This window comes from Lycium barbarum, chromosome 4, assembly GCF_019175385.1.
Source record: "Lycium barbarum isolate Lr01 chromosome 4, ASM1917538v2, whole genome shotgun sequence".
NCBI lineage: Eukaryota > Viridiplantae > Streptophyta > Magnoliopsida > Solanales > Solanaceae > Lycium > Lycium barbarum.
In genome coordinates, this window is record NC_083340.1 from 100695877 (window position 1) to 100715256 (window position 19380).

The following is a 19380-nucleotide window of genomic DNA, read 5'->3' on the forward strand; positions in this document are numbered from 1 at the left end:
AAATAAGAAATCAAAATTGAAAACTAAAATTGAAAAATAAGAAACCAAAACTGGATAATAAAAACCCAAAACTGAAAACTAAAACTGGAAAATCAAAAACTGAAAAATAAGAAACCAAAACTGAAAACTAAAAAACCAAAATCAAAACTTAACATGTGATGTGTATAATTAAAATGGTTGGGGTGTTTTAGTTGGTTGAATTTTCCCCATAGAATGTAATTGACATTCACGTGCAAGGCTAAAAACAAAAAATTAAAACTCAACATATATATTATATAAGTCGTATTGTGTTTGATTGACGCACTTGAGACCAAGTTCAGGGGTTCAATAGCAATAACACTTAGTTGAGGTGCCAAAAAAAAAAAAAAAAAAAACAAATTTAGGAGGACGCATATGCATTAAGCCTTCCAAAAACTAGCGCAAAAAGAATATGTAAGGACTTTGAACGTTAGCACATAGTCTTTGGACAGAGAAGTTTTAGCCAAATCATCCAACCCAAATCATATGCTCACTCAACATATCCACAAACTTGGTTAAACTACATAACTTTTTTTGTAACAAGATCTCGTTATAAATAGACTTACATCGAACTCTGTGATTTTAGCTCTAGATTGTGCATCTTTGCATAGAGATCACTAATGTTTTTATTGCACAACTAGATTGTTGGATCAACTTGTAATGATACCTATGTTCCTTGCTATAAGATATTGCAAACTCTTAACTCTTATAGACTTTCGTCTAACAGCACCAATGGGAGTCATTTTAGATTATCTCTTTTTATGTCTGAGTCACTGATTCCCTGCTTGTAATGATACCTATGTTCAGTGCTATAAGATATTGCAAACTCTTATAGACTAAGACTTTCACCAATGGGTGTCATTCTAGATTATTTCTCTTTTTATGTTCTGATTCACTTATTCCCTGCGTTGCATACAAATTGCAACGAGAAATCACCGCGCTGCTAATCAACACAGATACTACCGCTGTTCAGATTAAGCTCAGTTGAAAATGCCATTACAAATGCTACATCAACCATGAGAAAAGTGAATAAGTCGTGTTTTTTGAAGAAACATGAACAGTGTGCGATTGCTGAAACCATAAGGGAAGAGTATATTAATAGCTCTAGATGGTGATATCCATAGCCAAAAAAGTGGTTCTTAATGAGGGCATGGTAAACTGACTTAACTGTAAATAATACTGGGGAAATCCCCGCCTTAGAAGCCAAAAGGGTAAACATCTCAGAAATAATTACTTAACTCCATAATCTAGTGTATTTGCTGAGATACCTACCATTTGCGTAGCTGCTTGCAGGTGAAATTGTTCCCAAAACATGAATGAAAAGCAATAGTTTCTTGACGTTCCCAAGACTTGAACCTTTGCAGTTCGTTCACAAATATGAATGATGCTAAAAAGGAGAAAATTTGAATTATTCCCATTTTGTCTTTCTTGGGGGGGAGGGGGGGGGGGGGTATCGCCTCAAGGTGGTGTGGGATTGGGGGGGGGGGGGGGGGGCAGGTGTGCATCGCCTCGAGGAGTTTGACCATCCGAGGACTTATTAGAAGAGTAAAAATCAACATGTTTCTAGATAGTTGCTTTTTGCAACTAACAAAAATTACTTTGCTTCTGTAAGATGCTACAACCAAAACTTTTCTCAGTTTGGATTGGCACTACACATCATTTCCCAAAATTAATATGGCACAACACGGCAGGTTATTGCAAATATGTGAGAAATTTCAAAGGGCTGCAACCTGCTCTTCTTGCAAAGCAAGAGGAATAGCCGGTCTCCACGTAGTGCCTTCCGGGCTGTCCATCAAAGCAATACCTACAGCAGCCAAATTTTTTCGAATTACATCCGATCTATCATATTCTTTATTTTTTCTTGCTGTATCCCTCTCTGTGATTTTCTGGTGAACTTGATCGTCAGTCAACTTTGCACGCTTCAAAGCTTTCAACCTCAGTTCGTGCAAAGCCTACAGAGACCAAAAGCATGGCTAAGTTGTGAGATTCCGTACTATGATTATCATCCAGAAGCTACAAAAGGTGGAAAAAGCTAGGATGCAGGGAATGTTTCTAATTGTTATGACGCAGGGAATGTTGATGCAATTAAGAAAATAACATAAAGCATATCACTTTGTGAATGGACTAAATGCATAAATTCTAGCAGCAGAGCTGGGAGCCACTGATATTGAAGAAGTTTGCAACAATTCTTCAAGGAGAAAAAAGTACTGCTTGAAACATGAAATTAAAAACCTACAAACAGACACTTCAGTATATACAGTGGGTTTAATAAACCCAAAAGAATATGATGAAGGGAAAGAGACAATTGCTACAAGAAACAAGAGGTGGGGGAGGATCATCCTCTAGCAAAAACTTAACGATGTGGTTTGAGTACATATTTTCCCTTCAATCTATATGCCGCACCCTCCCCCGCCCACCCACCTCCCCTCCCATATAATATTGTTGATTCACAGCGCTCTACAGAAGTTGCCTTGACCTTGTTAGGTATCTCCTCTATCAGACCATATCACATAGCACTCTCATAGCGCTCCTCTACTTCAGTCATCCTATTTTACATTTGTGCTAGATATTCATTTTAAATACAATTCTCATGTGCGGCTTGGCCTAGATATCTAAATTGTGTACATTCAGACACCACAATCCTGACTAATCTTTATCTTCGTTCTTCCTTGGGGTATAAACACACTGTTTATATATTGTCTTCTTACTTCTACTCATCTTATACCCTTATTCTATAGTGTTTCTTCACAATTTCAACTCTAGTTGACTCCCTTGCTAACTTCATTACTAAACCCAAGATCATCTGCATATAGCATGCACAATAGGCACCACCGGGACCATCAATTCCTCAGGACAAAAAGATACAATACAAAATGCAATGGAATCAGACAGCAAATAAAATTCTGCACCTCCGCGTAACTGGCTGGCACAAGCCCCAGCATTTCTAGAACATTACTTATAGTATTTTCTAAAGCTGCAAGTGACTCAATCCGCAATGCTTGCTTTTTACCCTGCAGGAATGCCAAACACAACTGTCAAGGGAATCTTTTCCCAAAGTTTTATATAACTAGGAGATAAGAGCAAAGTCATACTTTATACAGGCAATAGAGAAATTGTAGTAAGAGAAACAAAGGAGTAAAATGATTCCTTCCATTGCATGGAAATGGTAACATAATCTGAATCGGACCTAAGTGAAAGATTTCCCCACTTATACCTTGATTCTGATTTCTGATATACAATGTTTTTGAAGGAATCAGGACCTTAAAATTCACTATAGTTCTTTCCAAAAATGTTAACAGAAGAATCAGTAACAAGCTGAAAGAGACAAATATCAGTTCGATTTCAGTTATTGGTTTGGCGATTTTGCTAACCGAAAACGAAGCATAGTAATTTTGGTTTGGTTCGTTTTATCCAAGATCAGTTCGATTTTTCGGTTTCGGGCTTGTCAGATTAGGCTTTCTTTTTCAGACCTAAAAATGGGTCTCAGAATATCATTTTTTTTTTTTTTTTTTTTTTTGATTAAGCACCGGGTGTCCGAGGCTCTTTGAGCCCCGACTAATCCCGGGGGTGCACAGGCCCTCAGAATATCATTTTGCAATCTTTGCTTATCCATTTGGGTTTTTTAATTACCCTTTTCATCCTTTTTTCGACAGCATTCTCAGTTACAGAATGATTAGAAAAATCAATGATTCATGTAGTAATTTAATTTATTTTAAACTTCTGGACAAAAAGTTAATGAGAATAAAAGCTTCATCTAGCAGGCCTAAAACCAGTCCTTATAGGATAAACAGACTGAGTGAATGCACTGGTTACATGGATAAATCCCTCCCCTTTATTTACTTGGGTTGTCCAATTTATACTGGGAGGCATAAAATTTGTTGCTTTGATAACATGGTCAATAAAGTGGTGAAGAGGATGAATGGATGGCAAGGAAAATGCTCCCCTATGGTGGTAAGACTGTTCTTATTAAGAGTGTGCTGCAATCCTTACCTACCTATACCTCGACTGTTTTGAACCCTCCTAAGAGTACTTTGTAAATGATTAAAAAGCAACAACAACAAACCCAGTGAATTCCCATAAAGAGGGAGTCTAGGGAGGGTAGAGTGTACGCAAACCTTACCCTTCCTTCGGAGGTAGAGAGGTTGTTTCCTGTAGACCCTCGGCAAAAGAACTAGCAATTCAAAGCAATATAAAAGGCATGACAAAATACTATAGAAAGCAGGATAAAGCTGACTAAATAGAAAGGAGCCATAACTACCACAAAATAATACACTAATCGAAGTGCAAGCAACACCAAAGAGTAACAGAAATCGAAAGACAAGGAGCTAGAAGAATAATACTACGACTACTAGTATGAAATGATAAGTAGGACAACACTCAACTACTTACTAACCTTCTACCCTAATCCAAATCGTCCTATCTAAAGTCATGTCATCTGTAAGTTGAACCTGCGCCATGTCCTGTCTAATCACCTCTCTTCAATACTTCTTCAGCCTAATTCTGCCTCTCCTGAAACCATCCATAGCCAGCCTCTCACACCTCTGCACTAGGGCATCCGTGCATCTCCTCTTCACATACCTGAACCATCTCAACCTCGCTTCCCGCATCTCATCCTCCACCAAAGCCACTCCCACCTTATCCCGGATATTTTCATTTCTAATCCTATCGCTCATAGTATGCCCACACCCCATCGCAGCATCCTAATTTTCGCAACTTTCATCTTCTGAAGACACTCCGCCCCATACAACATAGTTGGTCTAACCACCACTCTGCAAAACTTGCCTTTAAGTTTTGACTCCGGAGGTGAGCCTCCATTTCATCCACCCTACCCCAATACCCCAATACGATGTGTGACATCATCATCGATATCTCTATTATCTAGGATAATAGACCCAAGACACTTGAAACTCCTTTTCTTTTGAATGACCTGGGTGAAGCCTCATGTGTTACGTTACTGAACTTGCACTCCAAGTATTTTGTCTTGGTCCTACTCAACCTGAACCCTTTAGACTCCAGAGTCTGCCTCCAAACCTCCAACTCAGCATTAACTCTGCTCTGAGGCTCGTCAATCAGAACAATGTCATCCTCGAATAACATACACTATGGCACCTCACTTGGATTTTCCGCGCCAGTTCATCCATCACCAAGGCAAATAAAAATGGGCTAAGAGTTGATCCTTGGTGCAACCCCATCACCACTAGGAAGTGCTCCAAGTCTCCTCCCACTGTCCTAACCCTGGTCTTGACTCCATCATGCATGTCCTTGATCGCCCTAGTGTACGTCATCGGTACACCTCTAGCCTCCAAGCATCTCTATAGAACCTCCCTAGGGACTTTGTCGTATACCTTTTCTAGATCGAGGAATACCATATGCAGGTCCCTCTTCCTCTCACAATTCTGCTCCACAAGCCTCCTTACAAGATGAATGGCTTCTGCAGTCGAGCACCCGACAATCCAAATTAGTTCTCGAAAATAAACACGCCTCTCCTCACCCTCATTTCCACCACCCTTACCCAAACTTTCATAGTGTGACTTAGCAGCTTGATCCCCTATAGTTGATGCAACTCTGAATGTCACCCTTGTTCTTGTACAAAGGAATCATTTTTTTTTAATAAGGTAATATTTTTTGATAAGGAATCATTGTACTCCATCTCCATTCTTCAGGCATTTTTGCCGTCTTAAAAATGACACTAAACAACCCAGTCAGCCACTCCACTCCATACCTGCTCTGCCTGTGCACTTCCAAAATTTCACTGGGATCTCATCAGGCCCGGTTGCTCTCCCCCTACGCATCCTGCGAACAACACCCTTAACCTCCTCCACCTTTATACTCCTACAATACCCAAAATCGCGACGCCTCTCTGAGTGCTCCAAATCCCCCAACACAAGGTTGTTGTCCCCTTTTCCGTTGAAGAGGTTATGGAAGTATGACTGACATCTCCGTCTAGCAAGGGCGTCCTCCGTCAGTACGTTGCCGTCCTCGTCTTTGATGCACTTCACTTGATTCAGGTCGCGTGCCTTCCTCTCCCTATCACTTCAATTGAAAAGCACATTGCTAAGTTTTTTGGGTACATGTGACAACAAGAACAAGTATCATTGGAGTGCATGCGAAAATTAGTGTTTTTCTAAAGAGGAGGGTGGTTAGGCATCAAGAGCTTGAATGATACTTCTAATACCCTTTCTCTGAAAAGGTGGTGGGGACTGAGAACTAAACCATCTCTCCGGGCAGACTTCATTTATGCCAAATACAGCTCTGTCAAACATGTTACTCAAAAAAGTGCATCCCTGAGTCATTTATGCCAAATACTGCTCTGTCTAACATGTTATTAAAAAAAAAAATGGATCCTTGGGAATTCTCAAGCTTGGAAGAATCTAGCATGGACTAGGGACAAAGCTGAAAGTTCTATCAGATGGAATATCAGCGGTGGCAATTCTAATTTTTTGCTTTTTTTTATAGGTAACTGAAAGAATTTTATTGATGTAAAGAGGGGGTCAACTTTAAGAAAAGCCTGGACAGAAGTACATCTAAAAGATAACTTTAGAGTGAGTGTAAAGAACTAAGAAACCCAGCCAACGCCTCCGGCTCTAAAACATTTACCGAGGTTTGCACCAAAAATTAAGCTAAAATATACATTTGTGCTTTAGATTAACTACATTGTCCCTTTTGTTATCAAAAACTCTAGCATTTTTCCCCTCCATACGACCCACCAAACTACTGCAGATATAGACTTCCAGATGTAACCCGACGCTTTATACATATCTTGTTTGTGCCATGAGAGGAGAAAGTCAACCGTGCTCCTAGGCATGCACCATTTAATACCCACATGACACAGAATAAAATGCCAAATCTGACTGGTGAAGCTGCAATGCAGAAATAAGTGGTTCACATCTTCCCAATCCCTTCCGCATAGAGAGCAACAATTACAAAGTATTTTGCCTTTCTTTTGCAAGTTATCAAGAGTAAGGCATTTTCCATGAGCTACCAAGTACCAACCAAGCAAGACATTTTTGTGAGGCGCCTTACTTCTCCAAATAGTCTTCCAAGGCCAAAGGAATTGTGAAGATGCACCTATAAAAATGCGATAGCAGCTTCTAAGCGAGAAGGGACCTTTAGAGTTGGAATTCCGGAATTGAGCTAGCTTTGGTCCTTTAGCTCTAGTTCCTAACTTCAGAAGGCAGGGAAGCTACCTGAAGACAAAGGTTAAGGATTTCACTACCAATGGAACTTGGAATATCACGTAACTTTCCAAGGCTCTTCTAGATTATGTAGTTCAGGAGATCACTGGTATATAATTGAGCCGAGGGTCTACTGGAAACAGCCTCTCTACCTACCAAGGTAGGGGTAAGGTCCTACCCTCCCCAGAACCCACTTGTGGAATTACACTGGGTATGTTGTTGTTGTTGTTGTTATAGGAGATCACTGGTATAGATATTGGTTCTACAGATGAAATTGATGATGCTGTCTGGATGAACACTGAAGCACTACTCTGATAATTCTTCTTGGCATATGATTAGACATACCAGGAACAAGAATGATTTTCTGACTAAGCTTTGGCATAAGGTTATTCCATTTAAAATGTCTTTCTTAATTGGAGGCTTCGTCATGGAAAACTTCCTTTCAATGAAGCTATTTCCAGGTTTGGGATTCAATCAAATGTGGTCTACCTTTGTTGTAGGGATGCTCTGATAGATTCTATGCAACATGCTTTCACTAATGGTGATGCTGCTAGGCATATTTGGAATTACATTTGGTCCTCCTATGGTAGTTATTCACATCCATGGACCTATTAGAAGAATCATCAACAACTGGTGGAATATGAAGACTAAAAATGCCGTTCAGAATTTCATTTTTCAGATTACACCTGTGTTTATATGTTGGGAAATCTGGAAAGAGTGGACACCATGCAAATATGGGGAGCAAAGATAGCTTTATTTCAACAAAATGGAGTACCATGTCATCTGGAATATCTAAGCTGCACTTCAGACAATGTATCCTTCTTGTAACATAACTAGTAATTGGCTAACTGTGTGTGGCACTATCGAAAGGCTAAAGCCAGTTGTGAATATCAGGCAAGTCAATTGATTAAAGCCTGAGACAGGCCATATCAAAATCAACATAGATGGCAGTTTTATCAAAGCTTCTGGTACTGCTGGCCATCATCAGAGACTGTAATGGAACTACATTATAGCTTTCTCTAAGCCTATTCAGTGTATAAGCAACAACCAAGCAGAAGCTTATGCTGCTCAGTATGCTGTTCAATGGGGTAAAGAAAATGGCTTTAACTCCTTTACTCTGGAGATGAATTCTTTGGTGATTGTTAAGATGTTAAGTAGAAGCAGCACAAACAACCTCAAGTTGAAGAAGATTATCCATGACACTGATATGAACATGAGAAATGCTACAATCAATATTATTTATTGCTTCTGAGAAGCCAATTCGGTGGCTGACTACTTGGCCAAAATGGCATCTGCTAGTGGAAATGAAACCTCCTATACCTTCTTTTTTTTTTTTTTTTTGATCAAGTAAAAGTATTTTCATTCATAAACATGGCCAAAGAACGACTGTATACAAGGGATATACCAAAAGATAAAGAATCTACAAAATATGATTCTCTACAAACTCCACCCGATCCTCTATACAACTAGGAACTTTCTGATTACACCAAAAGAAAATAAGGGATCGAAGACTACTCCTCAATTGAGAAAAACTTGACTCTATTCCCTCAAAAGCTATCTTGTTTCTCTCATTCCGAACTACCCACATCAATGCAAGCGGAACCATGTTCCAAGCCCATTGTCTTCTCCTCCATGTCTCGCTCTTCCAACTGACCATCAACTCTTTCACAGTTCTTGGCATTGCCCAAGAAGTGTTGAACCACCCAAACATGTCCCACCACAGTCTCATGGTAAACCTCCTATACCTCTCGTCAACAACTACCTAGAGAAGTTAGAGGATTAATTCAACTAGACAAATGTCAAATATTTTAAGAATGTAATTTCTGTAGTTGTTCTGTTACTCAATCTTATTTCCTGATTGAGTAATTTTGTTAGTTTGATTTGTAGTGGGAGAGCATGGTCTTGGTACAAGTAAATAGAATAACAAGATAACCCAAAGCTACCTACCTAGAAATAGACATTATCTAAATTTGACTAATCAACACATCTAATGAACAAGTGCTAAGACTGCTACAACACTTGTGAAATCAACCACAGTGCAAGACATCAAAATCAAGAACTCTTCCACAGGCAACAATGAAATGAATACCACACTAAAAGAAGAAATAAGATAAATAGTCATTTTATGTATAACAAAATCCAGACCACCTTAAGAACCCAAAACATGACTAACACAACATTGCACTAACTGGTGAAAGCTAAATGGCTCCTTAATGAACAGGCCAAAAGACAAAAGCTTTTAACCTTTGAATTAATTCCCACAGCTAGCTGAAACCAGTGAAAATAAGAAAAGAAGATGAATTGAACTCAAAACCATGCTAGTCATTTCTGAATGCAAGAAACTTGACCCAGTTTTAGCCCATTGATACCAGGCCATTACACTAATATGACCGATCTCCCAAAAAACTTGTTCACTTTCCACAATAATTATGCCAGTTATATATATATATTAAATCCTGCCTGCTACACATTCTTGACTCTTGACTTTAAATTCTTGCCTTTATTCCTTTAGCTTATAGTGCTATCTTTCTTGTCATAGTAACCTGACTTGCATATAGTCTCTTGATAACTGTGCTTTAGTATTGATTCTTGTTTGTTTTAGATAGATCTTTGATTTGCTTTTATTCCCCTTAGTGGCTATAGTGAGTGATGGTAGACTAGGGTCATGTTCTCGGTCGGGGACGGGGGCTAGGGTTAGAGGGGGTAAGTGGGGTCAGGGAGCGTCTAGGTTGAGAGTAGGGTCCTGGAACATTGGGACTTTGACGGGGAAGTCTATAGAGCTAGTTAAGATTCTTAAGGAGAGGAAGATTAATATAGCTTGCATCCAGGAGACCAAATGGGTAGGATCTAAAGCTAAGGATGTGGACGGGTATAAGTTATGGTTCTCGGGTAAGTCAATGTATAGGAATGGGGTAGGTATTTTAGTAGATAGTGAGCTAAGGGACCAGGCCGTAGAGGTTAGGAGGGTAAATGACCGGATGATGGCGGTTAAGTTAGTTGTGGAAGGGTTTACCTTGAACATTATTAGTGCTTACGCGCCACAAGCGGGCTTGGACGAGGAGGAGAAGAGGCGCTTCTAGGAGGATTTGGATGAAGTGGTGGGAGGTATACCGCCCACCGAGAAGTTATTCATAGGGGGAGATTTCAATGGACACATCGGCTCAACCTCGGGGGGTTATGATGATAAGCATGGAGGTTTCGGCCTCGGAGTCAGGAATGGAGGAGGAGTCTCACTTCTGGATTTCGCTAAAGCCTTTGGATTGGTAGTAGCCAACTCGCGTTTCCCGAAGAGGGAGCAGCACTTGGTAACCTTTCGTAGTTCGACGGCTGCGACGCAGATAGACTTTTTGCTCCTTAGAAAAGGGGATAAAGGTCTTTGTAAAGACTGTAAGGTCATTCCGAGTGCGAACCTTACGACCCAACATAAGCTTTTGGTGATGAATTTGGGGATTACGAGGAAGAAGAGGAATAGGGTCGCGGATGACCTGCCAAGGATCAGGTGGGGGAGTCTGACTTTGTCGAGTGCCCAGGAGATGGGGGAGAAGTTGATGGCTATGGGGGCTTGGGAGAGTAGGGGGGACGCGAGCAGTATGTAGGATAGGACGGCGAGCTGCATTAGGGAAACAGCTAGAGATGTCCTGGGAGTCTCGAGAGGTCGCCGTGGTAGGCGACGTGGGGACTGGTGGTGGAATGGAGAAGTTCAGGGAAAGGTGGAAGCAAAGAAAGTGGCGTACGCGAGGTTGGTAGACAGCCCAGATGAGGAGGAGAAGCGGACGAATAGGGAAACGTATAAGATTGCGAGAAAGGAAGCAAAGTTGGCAGTTTCGGCGGCAAAAACGGCAGCTTTCGAACGTCTATATGCAGAACTAGAGGACAAAGTCGGGGATAAGAAGTTGTTCAGGCTAGCCAAGGTGAGGGAGAGAAAGGCACGGGACTTGGATCGAGTAAAGTGCGTCAAGGACGAGGATGGCAAAGTATTGGTAGAGGAAGCTCTCATTAGACGGAGATGGCAGTCATACTTCCATAAACTCTTGAACGAGGAAGGTGAGAGAGGCATTGTGTTGGGAGATTTGGAGTACTCTGAGAGTCGCCGCGACTTTGGGTATTGTAGGAGTATAAAGGTGGAGGAGGTTAAGGGTGTTGTTCGCAGGATGCGCAAGGGAAGAGCTACCGGTCCTGACGAGATCCCTGGGGAGTTTTGGAAGAGTGCGGGCAGGGCAGGTTTGGAGTGGTTGACTGGATTGTTCAATGTTATTTTTCAGACGGCGAAGATGCCTGAGGAATGGAGGTGGAGTATGATGGTCCCTTTGTATAAGAACAAAGGTGATATTCAAAGTTGCAACAACTATAGAGGGATCAAGCTGATAAGCCACACTATGAAGGTGTGGGAAAGGGTGGCGGAGATGAGGGTGAGAAGAGGCGTGCCCATTTCAGAGAACCAGTTCGGATTCATGCCGGGGCGCTCGACTACAGAAGCCATCCATCTTGTGAGGAGACTGGTGGAGCAGTATAGGGAGAGGAAGAAGGACCTGCACATGGTTTTCATCGACCTAGAAAAGGCTTACGACAGAGTGCCAAGAGAGGTTTTATGGAGATGCTTGGAGGCCAAAGGTGTACCTGTAGCGTACACTAGGGCGATCAAGGACATGTATGAGGGAGCCAAGACCAGGGTAAGGACAGTGGGAGGAGACTCGGAGTACTTCCCAGTGGAGATGGGGTTGCACCAAGGATCAGCTCTTAGCCCATTTTTATTTGCTCTAGTGATGGATTGTCTGACGCGGCGAATTCAAGGTGAGGTGCCATGGTGTATGTTATTTGCGGATGACATAGTCTTGATCGACGAGACACGCAGCGGAGTGAACGCTAAGCTGGAGGTCTAGAGACAAACTCTGGAGTCTAAAGGGTTCAAGTTGAGTAGGACCAAGACAGAGTACATAGAATGCAAGTTCAGTGACGTGACACATGAGTCTGGCGTGGAAGTGAGGCTTGGTACCCAGGTCATCCCAAAGAAAAGAAGTTTCAAATATCTCGGGTCTATTATACAAGAAAATGGGGATACTGATGATGATGTCTCACATCGTATTGGCGCAGGGTGGATAAAATGGAGACTTGCTTCAGGAGTGCTGTGTGATAAGAAGGTGCCACTAAAACTTAAAGGCAGGTTCTACAAAGTGGTTGTGAGACCGACCTTGTTGTACGGGGCAGAGTGTTGGGCAGTCAAGAGCTCTCATGTCCAAAAGATGAAAGTTGCGAAAATGAGAATGCTGCGATGGATGTGTGGGCACACCAGGCGAGATAGGATTAGGAATGAAGATATCCGGGATAAGGTTGGAGTAGCATCAGTGGAGGACAAGATGAGGGAAGCGAGGCTGAGATGGTTTGGGCATGTGAGGAGGAGAGGCAGAGACGCTCCAGTGTGGAGGTGTGAGAGGTTAGCTATGGATGGTTTCAGAAGAGGTCGGGGTAGGCCGAAAAAGTATTGGGGAGAGGTGCTGAGACAGGACATGGCGCAGGTTCAGCTTACCGAGGACATGACCCTAGATAGGAGGTTTTGGAAGACTCAGATTAAGGTAGAAGGCTAGTAGGTAGTCGTTGTTTCGATCTATAGTCTATTGCCCTTTGTTTCTTGCTACTATATGTGGTTTCTTGTACTTCGATTATCTTATTTATCTGTGGTAGCTACTGTTCCCTTTTTTTTTCAGACTGTTTTATTCTGACTTATTCGCTTTCTTTAGTTTCATTTGCATTCTGCTTTGAACTGCTTGTGCTTATCTAACCTTTCTCGTTGTGATTTCTCTTGAGCCGAGGGCCTTTCGGAAACAGCCTCCCTGTCTTCCGAGATAGGGGTATGGTCTGCGTACATTTTACCCTCCCCACGACCTCACATTGTGGGATTTCACTGGGTATGTTGTTGTTGTTGATATATATATGAATATTCACCCGCAAGGGTGGCTCAGTTGGTTGAGCATGGGGCTACCATAATGGAGGTCTCAGGTTTGAAACCCCCTGCCTACGATAGCAGGGGATGGCATTCCAGGTCAAGCTCGTGGCACATGGCTTGCCTAGTCCGTGTTACCTCTCCTGTGTGGTTTGCGGGCTATTGCACAGGAGCGGGGTTTACCTTGTGCACACCCGAAAGGTAGCGACTGTTGGTTCCCTTGTCATCAAAATATATATATATATATATATATATATATATATATGAATATTCACGTTTTTGATTGAGATTACCTTTAAAAAAAAATGATAAAAACAGTTAAACTAATACTAGTCCCATATTAAAGCATGACGGTGAAAACAAAGCATTCGTTACACTACCTTGTTGACCGTTTTAAAATTTTCAGCAAGGGAGAGTGTTGATTTGCATTTCAGATGAAGAAAAAATAGCTTCGAGTGTGTACAGACAGGGAAGAGGATCCTGATTTGTACTTCAGTTGAAGCAAAAGTACCTTTCGTGTATGTAAGAGATCATTGATCAACTTCAATGGGTCCGACATTGCTGCCAATGCAACAGGAGTGTGAAGATCATCTGACATTGAAGCTAAAACTTCATCTTGGAATTTATTTATACAACTAGCAGTTTCTGCAGGAATAGAATCCTTCCAACTTGCCCCATCATGCTGCCAGAGAAGAATTTGACAATCATATAGTGCCTATCACCAAAGACAATACTCAGGTTAATATCTGCTTTATCTGATATGAAGGACAAACTCGTAAGCAAACGCCAAAGTTAGAGGAATAGCTGCTCTTCGATATCATTCAAATTTTGAATAATTTTTAGTACAAATACAAATTTGAATAAAAGTTAAAGACTAATTTGGACAAAGGAGTGTTTTTTCTTAAGAGGGAGTTCTTGAGCTATGATACTGAGGTGACTTACATTTACCCTGAATTCTATACCTAGCTAGAAGACAATCCACAACATAATATGATTCTCCACGAACGACACTCTCTTCAATACACACTAGAACATCATGGGTAATTATTCATTCACCAGACAAATTAGAGATTGTGAATCAAAGTACCTGATATATGTAAAAAAGGCGGTCAGATGCACTCTCAATCAGTACAATTGTATAATTGATTGGAGATCTATAATGTGTCCCAATTAAGAAAAGCCTCAGTGCCAATGGGTGATAAAGATCAATCACCTGAAGAAAAACAACATATAAAAACATCAAAAGCTAGAAAGACGAAAAGAACGGAACAAATAATCTTTAAAATATCAATTCTGTAAGTGAAGCACAACTTTCCTCCCATTATACCTGCCGAATTGTAAAAAAATTCCCCAGTGACTTCGACATTTTCTCAGAATCAATGTTGACAAAGCCATTGTGTATCCAATAAGTAATGTTGCTCTTCCTACAAGCAGCACAGCTCTGGGCAATTTCATTTTCATGGTGAGGAAATACGAGATCCATCCCCCCACCATGAATGTCGAAAGAATATCCTAAATATGCAGCACTCATGGCACTGCACTCAATATGCCATCCAGGTCTTCCTGGACCCCAAGGACTCTCCCAGAAAGGTTCTCCCTCTTTTGCAGACTGCATGAGAGAATAGATATCAATAGAAGCAGCGGCCGAGAAAACATCAGCTCAAATCTCCATATCACCGGTAACTAAACAAGAATTAACTCAGTTGCACACTTTTTTCAAAGCTTGATACATGAATTCAAAAGAAAGGAGACAATGGCATTCAGGAGAAACGCTCGGCAAGGAAGGATCATTAAATTAAAAATTGAAACTAAAGGGAGCCACTGATGTAAGGTAGTTAAAAAGTCAATTCGTCAACAAACAAGTTAAAAATGTGTCATACAACTATTCAAGTGTCATTTTTTGTTAATTTAAATAACTGATAACTTACCATCTCTAAATGACACAAGACTGTTATCGCAACCACAAGTAAACTTTCTTGCATGTGAACTAAATTTCAAAGAAACAGAGTGCTGACTAGATATTTCCTGTGCCAACTCAACCATTAATTGTTGCTTCTCTCTGTTACCGCCTCACGTGGAATGGAATAATGGATATTCAAATGAGTGTGCCATGGTTTACTTGGCCACCCCAGACATTCTACCATTTCATGTTAAGCAGAACTACCAAACAGCACCTATTTCACATTGAAATTCTGATATGATTCTTTTTTTTTTATTATTGATAATAGAAAAAGACTTAACAGAAATGCAAGAAGCATTTGGCATTCTCCACATCATGGACAAATGTCAGAGAATGGCTCAAAACCATCAAAACAGTGGCTTTCCCAATTTCTAACAGTTTCTTGTCATGATTGAAGTTGGACTTGAGCTATTCATCTCTACGTTTTCATAAAATTTAGTGACCAAACCAGATAGTCCATTCAAATGATTACAGAATCAGCGAAAGCTGTGAAGACTTATCATTTAACAGGTAAACAGAAGAATACATGTGTGCTGTGATTCTTTTTATTAGTGATAATAATATAAAGACTTAGATGAAAAGAAATGAGCATTTGGCATTTTCCACATAAAGGATAAATGTCTTCTTTTTTTCGGATGACATGGGAATCTGCGGCCGCTACCCTTCGGGTGCGCACAGGGTAAACCCAGCTCCTGTGCAATATCTCACAAACCACACAGAAGAGGTAAGCAGCACTAGGCAAGCCCCGTGCGACGAACTCGACCCAGAAGGCCAATCCCCTGCTATCGTAGGCAGGGGTTTCGAACTTGAGACCTCCATTATGAAAGTCCCATGCTCAACCAACTGAGCCACCCTTACGGGTTTCAAAACCATCAAAACAATGACTATCTTTGCCCAAAAAGAAATTGCAGTAGGTAAAAGATGCCCCAGCAATATCTTAAGAGTTTCTTTTCATGATTGCACATGAGTTATTCATCTCTACCTTTCTCATAAAATTTAGTGACCAAACCAAATAGTCCATTCAACTGATCTCAGAATCGGTGCAAGCTGAAGATTTTTCATTTAAGGGTAAAGAGGGGAATACATCCACTCCGTGATGCTAGCGTCTGAAACACAAGACGAATGAATAGTTGACTTCTTAAAAAAAAAATTAACGTAAAATGCTTGTGTGATAATTTTTCACTGTGGCAACTTGGAACAAACAAACCCATCTCTGGGGCACACTTCGAAAACCAAGTCATAACAAGAAAAATAAGTATCAATCAAAAACGAATGTAGTTAAGATGAACCGCATAACACACATGAAAAGAAATAAAGATTTTAACAGTAGAAACACGGTGAATACTCATTCTTTTTTCATATTTCTTTAGTGGTGTCCTATTTTTTCCCTTATTTGCTTTTTGTTCTTTTGACAAGGGGATATGGTGAATGTGAAAGATATGAAGATGTGCTTAAAATCCGACACATGACACAGCCAATAGTAAGATACTTTACAAGCATAACTACAAAAACTCACTTTCCACAAGGCAAAATCAGCTGGATGCTTCTTCCTTGCGTCTACTGTTACACGCTCTCCTGCCCTATTATCTTCCAGTTTTCGGCCAGATAATTTTCCATATTCTGGAAATTTGTCTACAGAAAAGTAGACATCGCCATCGATTCTGTAAGCACAACCATTATCGAGAATCTGTTGCAGAAGACCCCAAAAAAGGGTTAAAGCTCGGTATTAGGGAAACAAAATATTACACTGCCTGGAATCAAACCAAGAATATAAGCAGGAGAATGAAGGTAAGTCTAAACAAAGAAAGAAACCCAGCTCACAGAATGATAAAACTGAAACTGGCTTTGAGTCTTATGCATCATTCTTGCACATTAAGATCATACTCCTAGGTAATAATAAGAAGGTACTTGAGAATCTCAGGGACCAGAATTATACCATGCATCCAGTAGATCTAAAGGGGAAAACAGGAAGGAGAGAAAGGTTTGGTAATCCAGAATTATGCAGTGCAAAAAAACTAAGTTTCTGTCCAAGGTTCATAAGACCACAAAAGAAAAGATGGCAGAGAGAGAGAGAGAGAGGTACATCAAAGGCGTTGTTTTATAATTTTTACAGCTGAAATCAAGAATAAACTCTACCAAAAGCAAAAAAGTAAGATTTAACCCCACATAAATAGGGCTTCCCCAACTCCATAAGAGGCAATAACTTCTCCCGACTACCAACCAAGAAAATCATTACAGAAAGAAAAGAACAAATTATCAAGAAAAAACCTGCTGAATCATATCGATTATATGAGGCATGTGATCAGAGACACGAGGCTCCACTGAAGGAGGAAGACAGTGAAGATAAGTCATGTCTTGGTGGAACTCTTCACAGAAACGTCTACTTAATTTGAGTGGATCCTCCCCCAGCTCATTTGCTCTAGCAATAATCTACAGAATTTGAAAATAGGAGCCTCAGCTGAACAATATTAGCTGTAGCAATAATCTACTGAATTTTCCAGATATAAATAGCTGAATATTATTAGCTCTTGAAAGAAAAACAGTAAATCACCTTGTCATCAACATCAGTGAAGTTGCGAACATAATTGACTTCATATCCCAAATAATTTAGGTATCTGCCTAATATTTCAAAAAGAAACAAAAGTAAAAGTATCTAATTAGTTACACAAACCAAACTTCCAAATACCCCGAAATAATTTAGGAATCCACGAATAATTGATAGTACATTTGATTGGGTACCTAAAACAATCCCAAAAGGTTGAAGTCAAATAACCTAAACATTAAAGTTACCTCGAAGTATAAATCTCCCAAACCATTATCATTAAGGAATTTGATTAATTTTAATCATCTCCCAGATTTTCTAAACTAGCATGAAACTCACTTCACAGCAGCACGCACACGTTTGAAATTGTTACCCACAAAGATCAAGACTTTTAGAAAAAGATTGGAGTTTGACTTAAATGCTACAAGTTTGAAATTGTTATTAACAAAGATTCTCCCTATATAAATCGAATTTCAAAAAAGAGTGGAACTTTCTCTTCTTACCTTCTCCTTATTTAGTTGTCTTATCTAGTATTCGCATAGTATCTTATTCTTCAATTTTACTAATATCTGTTACTTCATTTATTTTGCTATTTTGTTGTCGTTATTTTTCTTTCTATCCTGCTTTGATTACCCTACTTTTGAGCCAAGAGTCTATCAGAAACAGTCTCTCTAACCTCCCCAAAGATAGGGGTAAGGTCTACATACGCCCTATCCTCCCCGACCCCACGAGTGGGATTACACTGGTATGTTGTTGCAACTTGGAAAGTGTTATCTACCAAGATGTTGACTTAATAAATCAAATTTAACCATAAAAAAAAAAAATGAGCGAGGAAAGGGGTAACGGACCTATATAAAACATCAAAGGAAACATAAACGCGAGCATGTCCGATATGGCTGAGATCATAAGCCGTTACACCACAAACGTACATTCCAACTTTTCCGGGGACTTTAGGTATAAATACTTCTTTTTGTTTGGTCATAGTATTGTGTAACCACAGTAGCTGCTGCTTCCTCAATTCGGTGTCAGTTCCGTCAACGGCATTACCCCCTTTTATATCCACTGTAGACTTTGAATTTCCAATTGTACTGAGGCACCTAACAACCCTAGGTCGACTTCTCGAGTAGTATCTGAAACATTCAACGGCAACGGTAGCAATGGGTATTTTGCGGCTTTGGAAGGGAAGCAATGGTCGGTAGCATTTTAAAAGCGTCGCCATTTAGAGGAGGAAGAAGAAGAGCCGGTGACTGGCGTTTTTTCAAGAATAACTATTGTTGCTGCTCTATCCGCTATCTCACTCACCCCCTGTTTGGATGGTGGTTTCGCGTGGTTCATTATGATTTTCTGCGAATTCATATTTGTTTGTATTGTTGTTAAAATTATGTGGTATGGTGTTATAAATTCGTGGTTTATTCTATAGTTATATAATCATGAAAAGTCCTAATTTTTATAACTACGGATTTGGTGATTTTTCCGTGGTTACATATTTTATTTCTCCATTATACCTCACCCCAACTCCACCCTACCACTGACCCCACCTCACCGCTGGAGTCAGTGGTATAAAATACAAAAAAGACCCCAAACCATTTAATTCAACCCCCCCCCCCTAATTTCAAACTCAACATCGGTCCATATCAAAACACACGAACTTCATTTTAAACACACTATCGATCTCAACTGCTCCTTTAAACTTTCAATGTTCAAACCCACGAACTGATCTCAACTGCTAAATGTGCTTCTTGAAACC

At 40.3% G+C, this 19380-nt stretch overlaps 1 protein-coding gene across 4 annotated transcripts; it reads right to left on the reverse strand.

The window, feature by feature from the left end:
- Window positions 1-1578: 1578 nt before the first annotated feature.
- On the reverse strand, window positions 1579-18982 carry LOC132636161 (cysteine--tRNA ligase, chloroplastic/mitochondrial). 4 transcript variants are annotated; one of them, XM_060352874.1, is made up of 9 exons: window positions 18482-18980; window positions 17643-17706; window positions 17360-17521; window positions 16608-16778; window positions 14459-14740; window positions 14219-14344; window positions 13643-13846; window positions 2928-3029; window positions 1579-1970 (listed from the first exon to the last, which is right to left on the reverse strand). In XM_060352874.1, the coding sequence occupies exons 1-9, from the start codon at window positions 18850-18852 to the stop codon at window positions 1734-1736; spliced, it is 1719 nt and encodes a 572-aa protein (XP_060208857.1). In that variant the 5' UTR covers window positions 18853-18980; the 3' UTR covers window positions 1579-1733. The 4 variants fall into 4 exon arrangements, with proteins under 4 accessions (XP_060208857.1, XP_060208859.1, XP_060208860.1 ...); XM_060352876.1 differs by having other exon boundaries at window positions 17643-17710; window positions 18482-18622; XM_060352877.1 differs by lacking the exon at window positions 18482-18980 and adding an exon at window positions 17882-18016 and having other exon boundaries at window positions 17643-17710.
- Window positions 18983-19380: the final 398 nt, after the last annotated feature.

Coding starts and splice junctions, on each gene's coding strand:
- LOC132636161 (XM_060352874.1), bottom strand. CDS start 18,852: ATGGCGACGCTTTTAAAATGCTACCGACCATTGCTTCCCTTCCAAAGC. Junction 14,741..16,607: donor CTGATTTTGCCTTGTGGAAA/GTGAGTTTTTGT, acceptor TCTCTCATGCAG/TCTGCAAAAGAGGGAGAACC. Junction 1,971..2,927: donor TGCCAGCCAGTTACGCGGAG/GTGCAGAATTTT, acceptor TGGTCTCTGTAG/GCTTTGCACGAACTGAGGTT.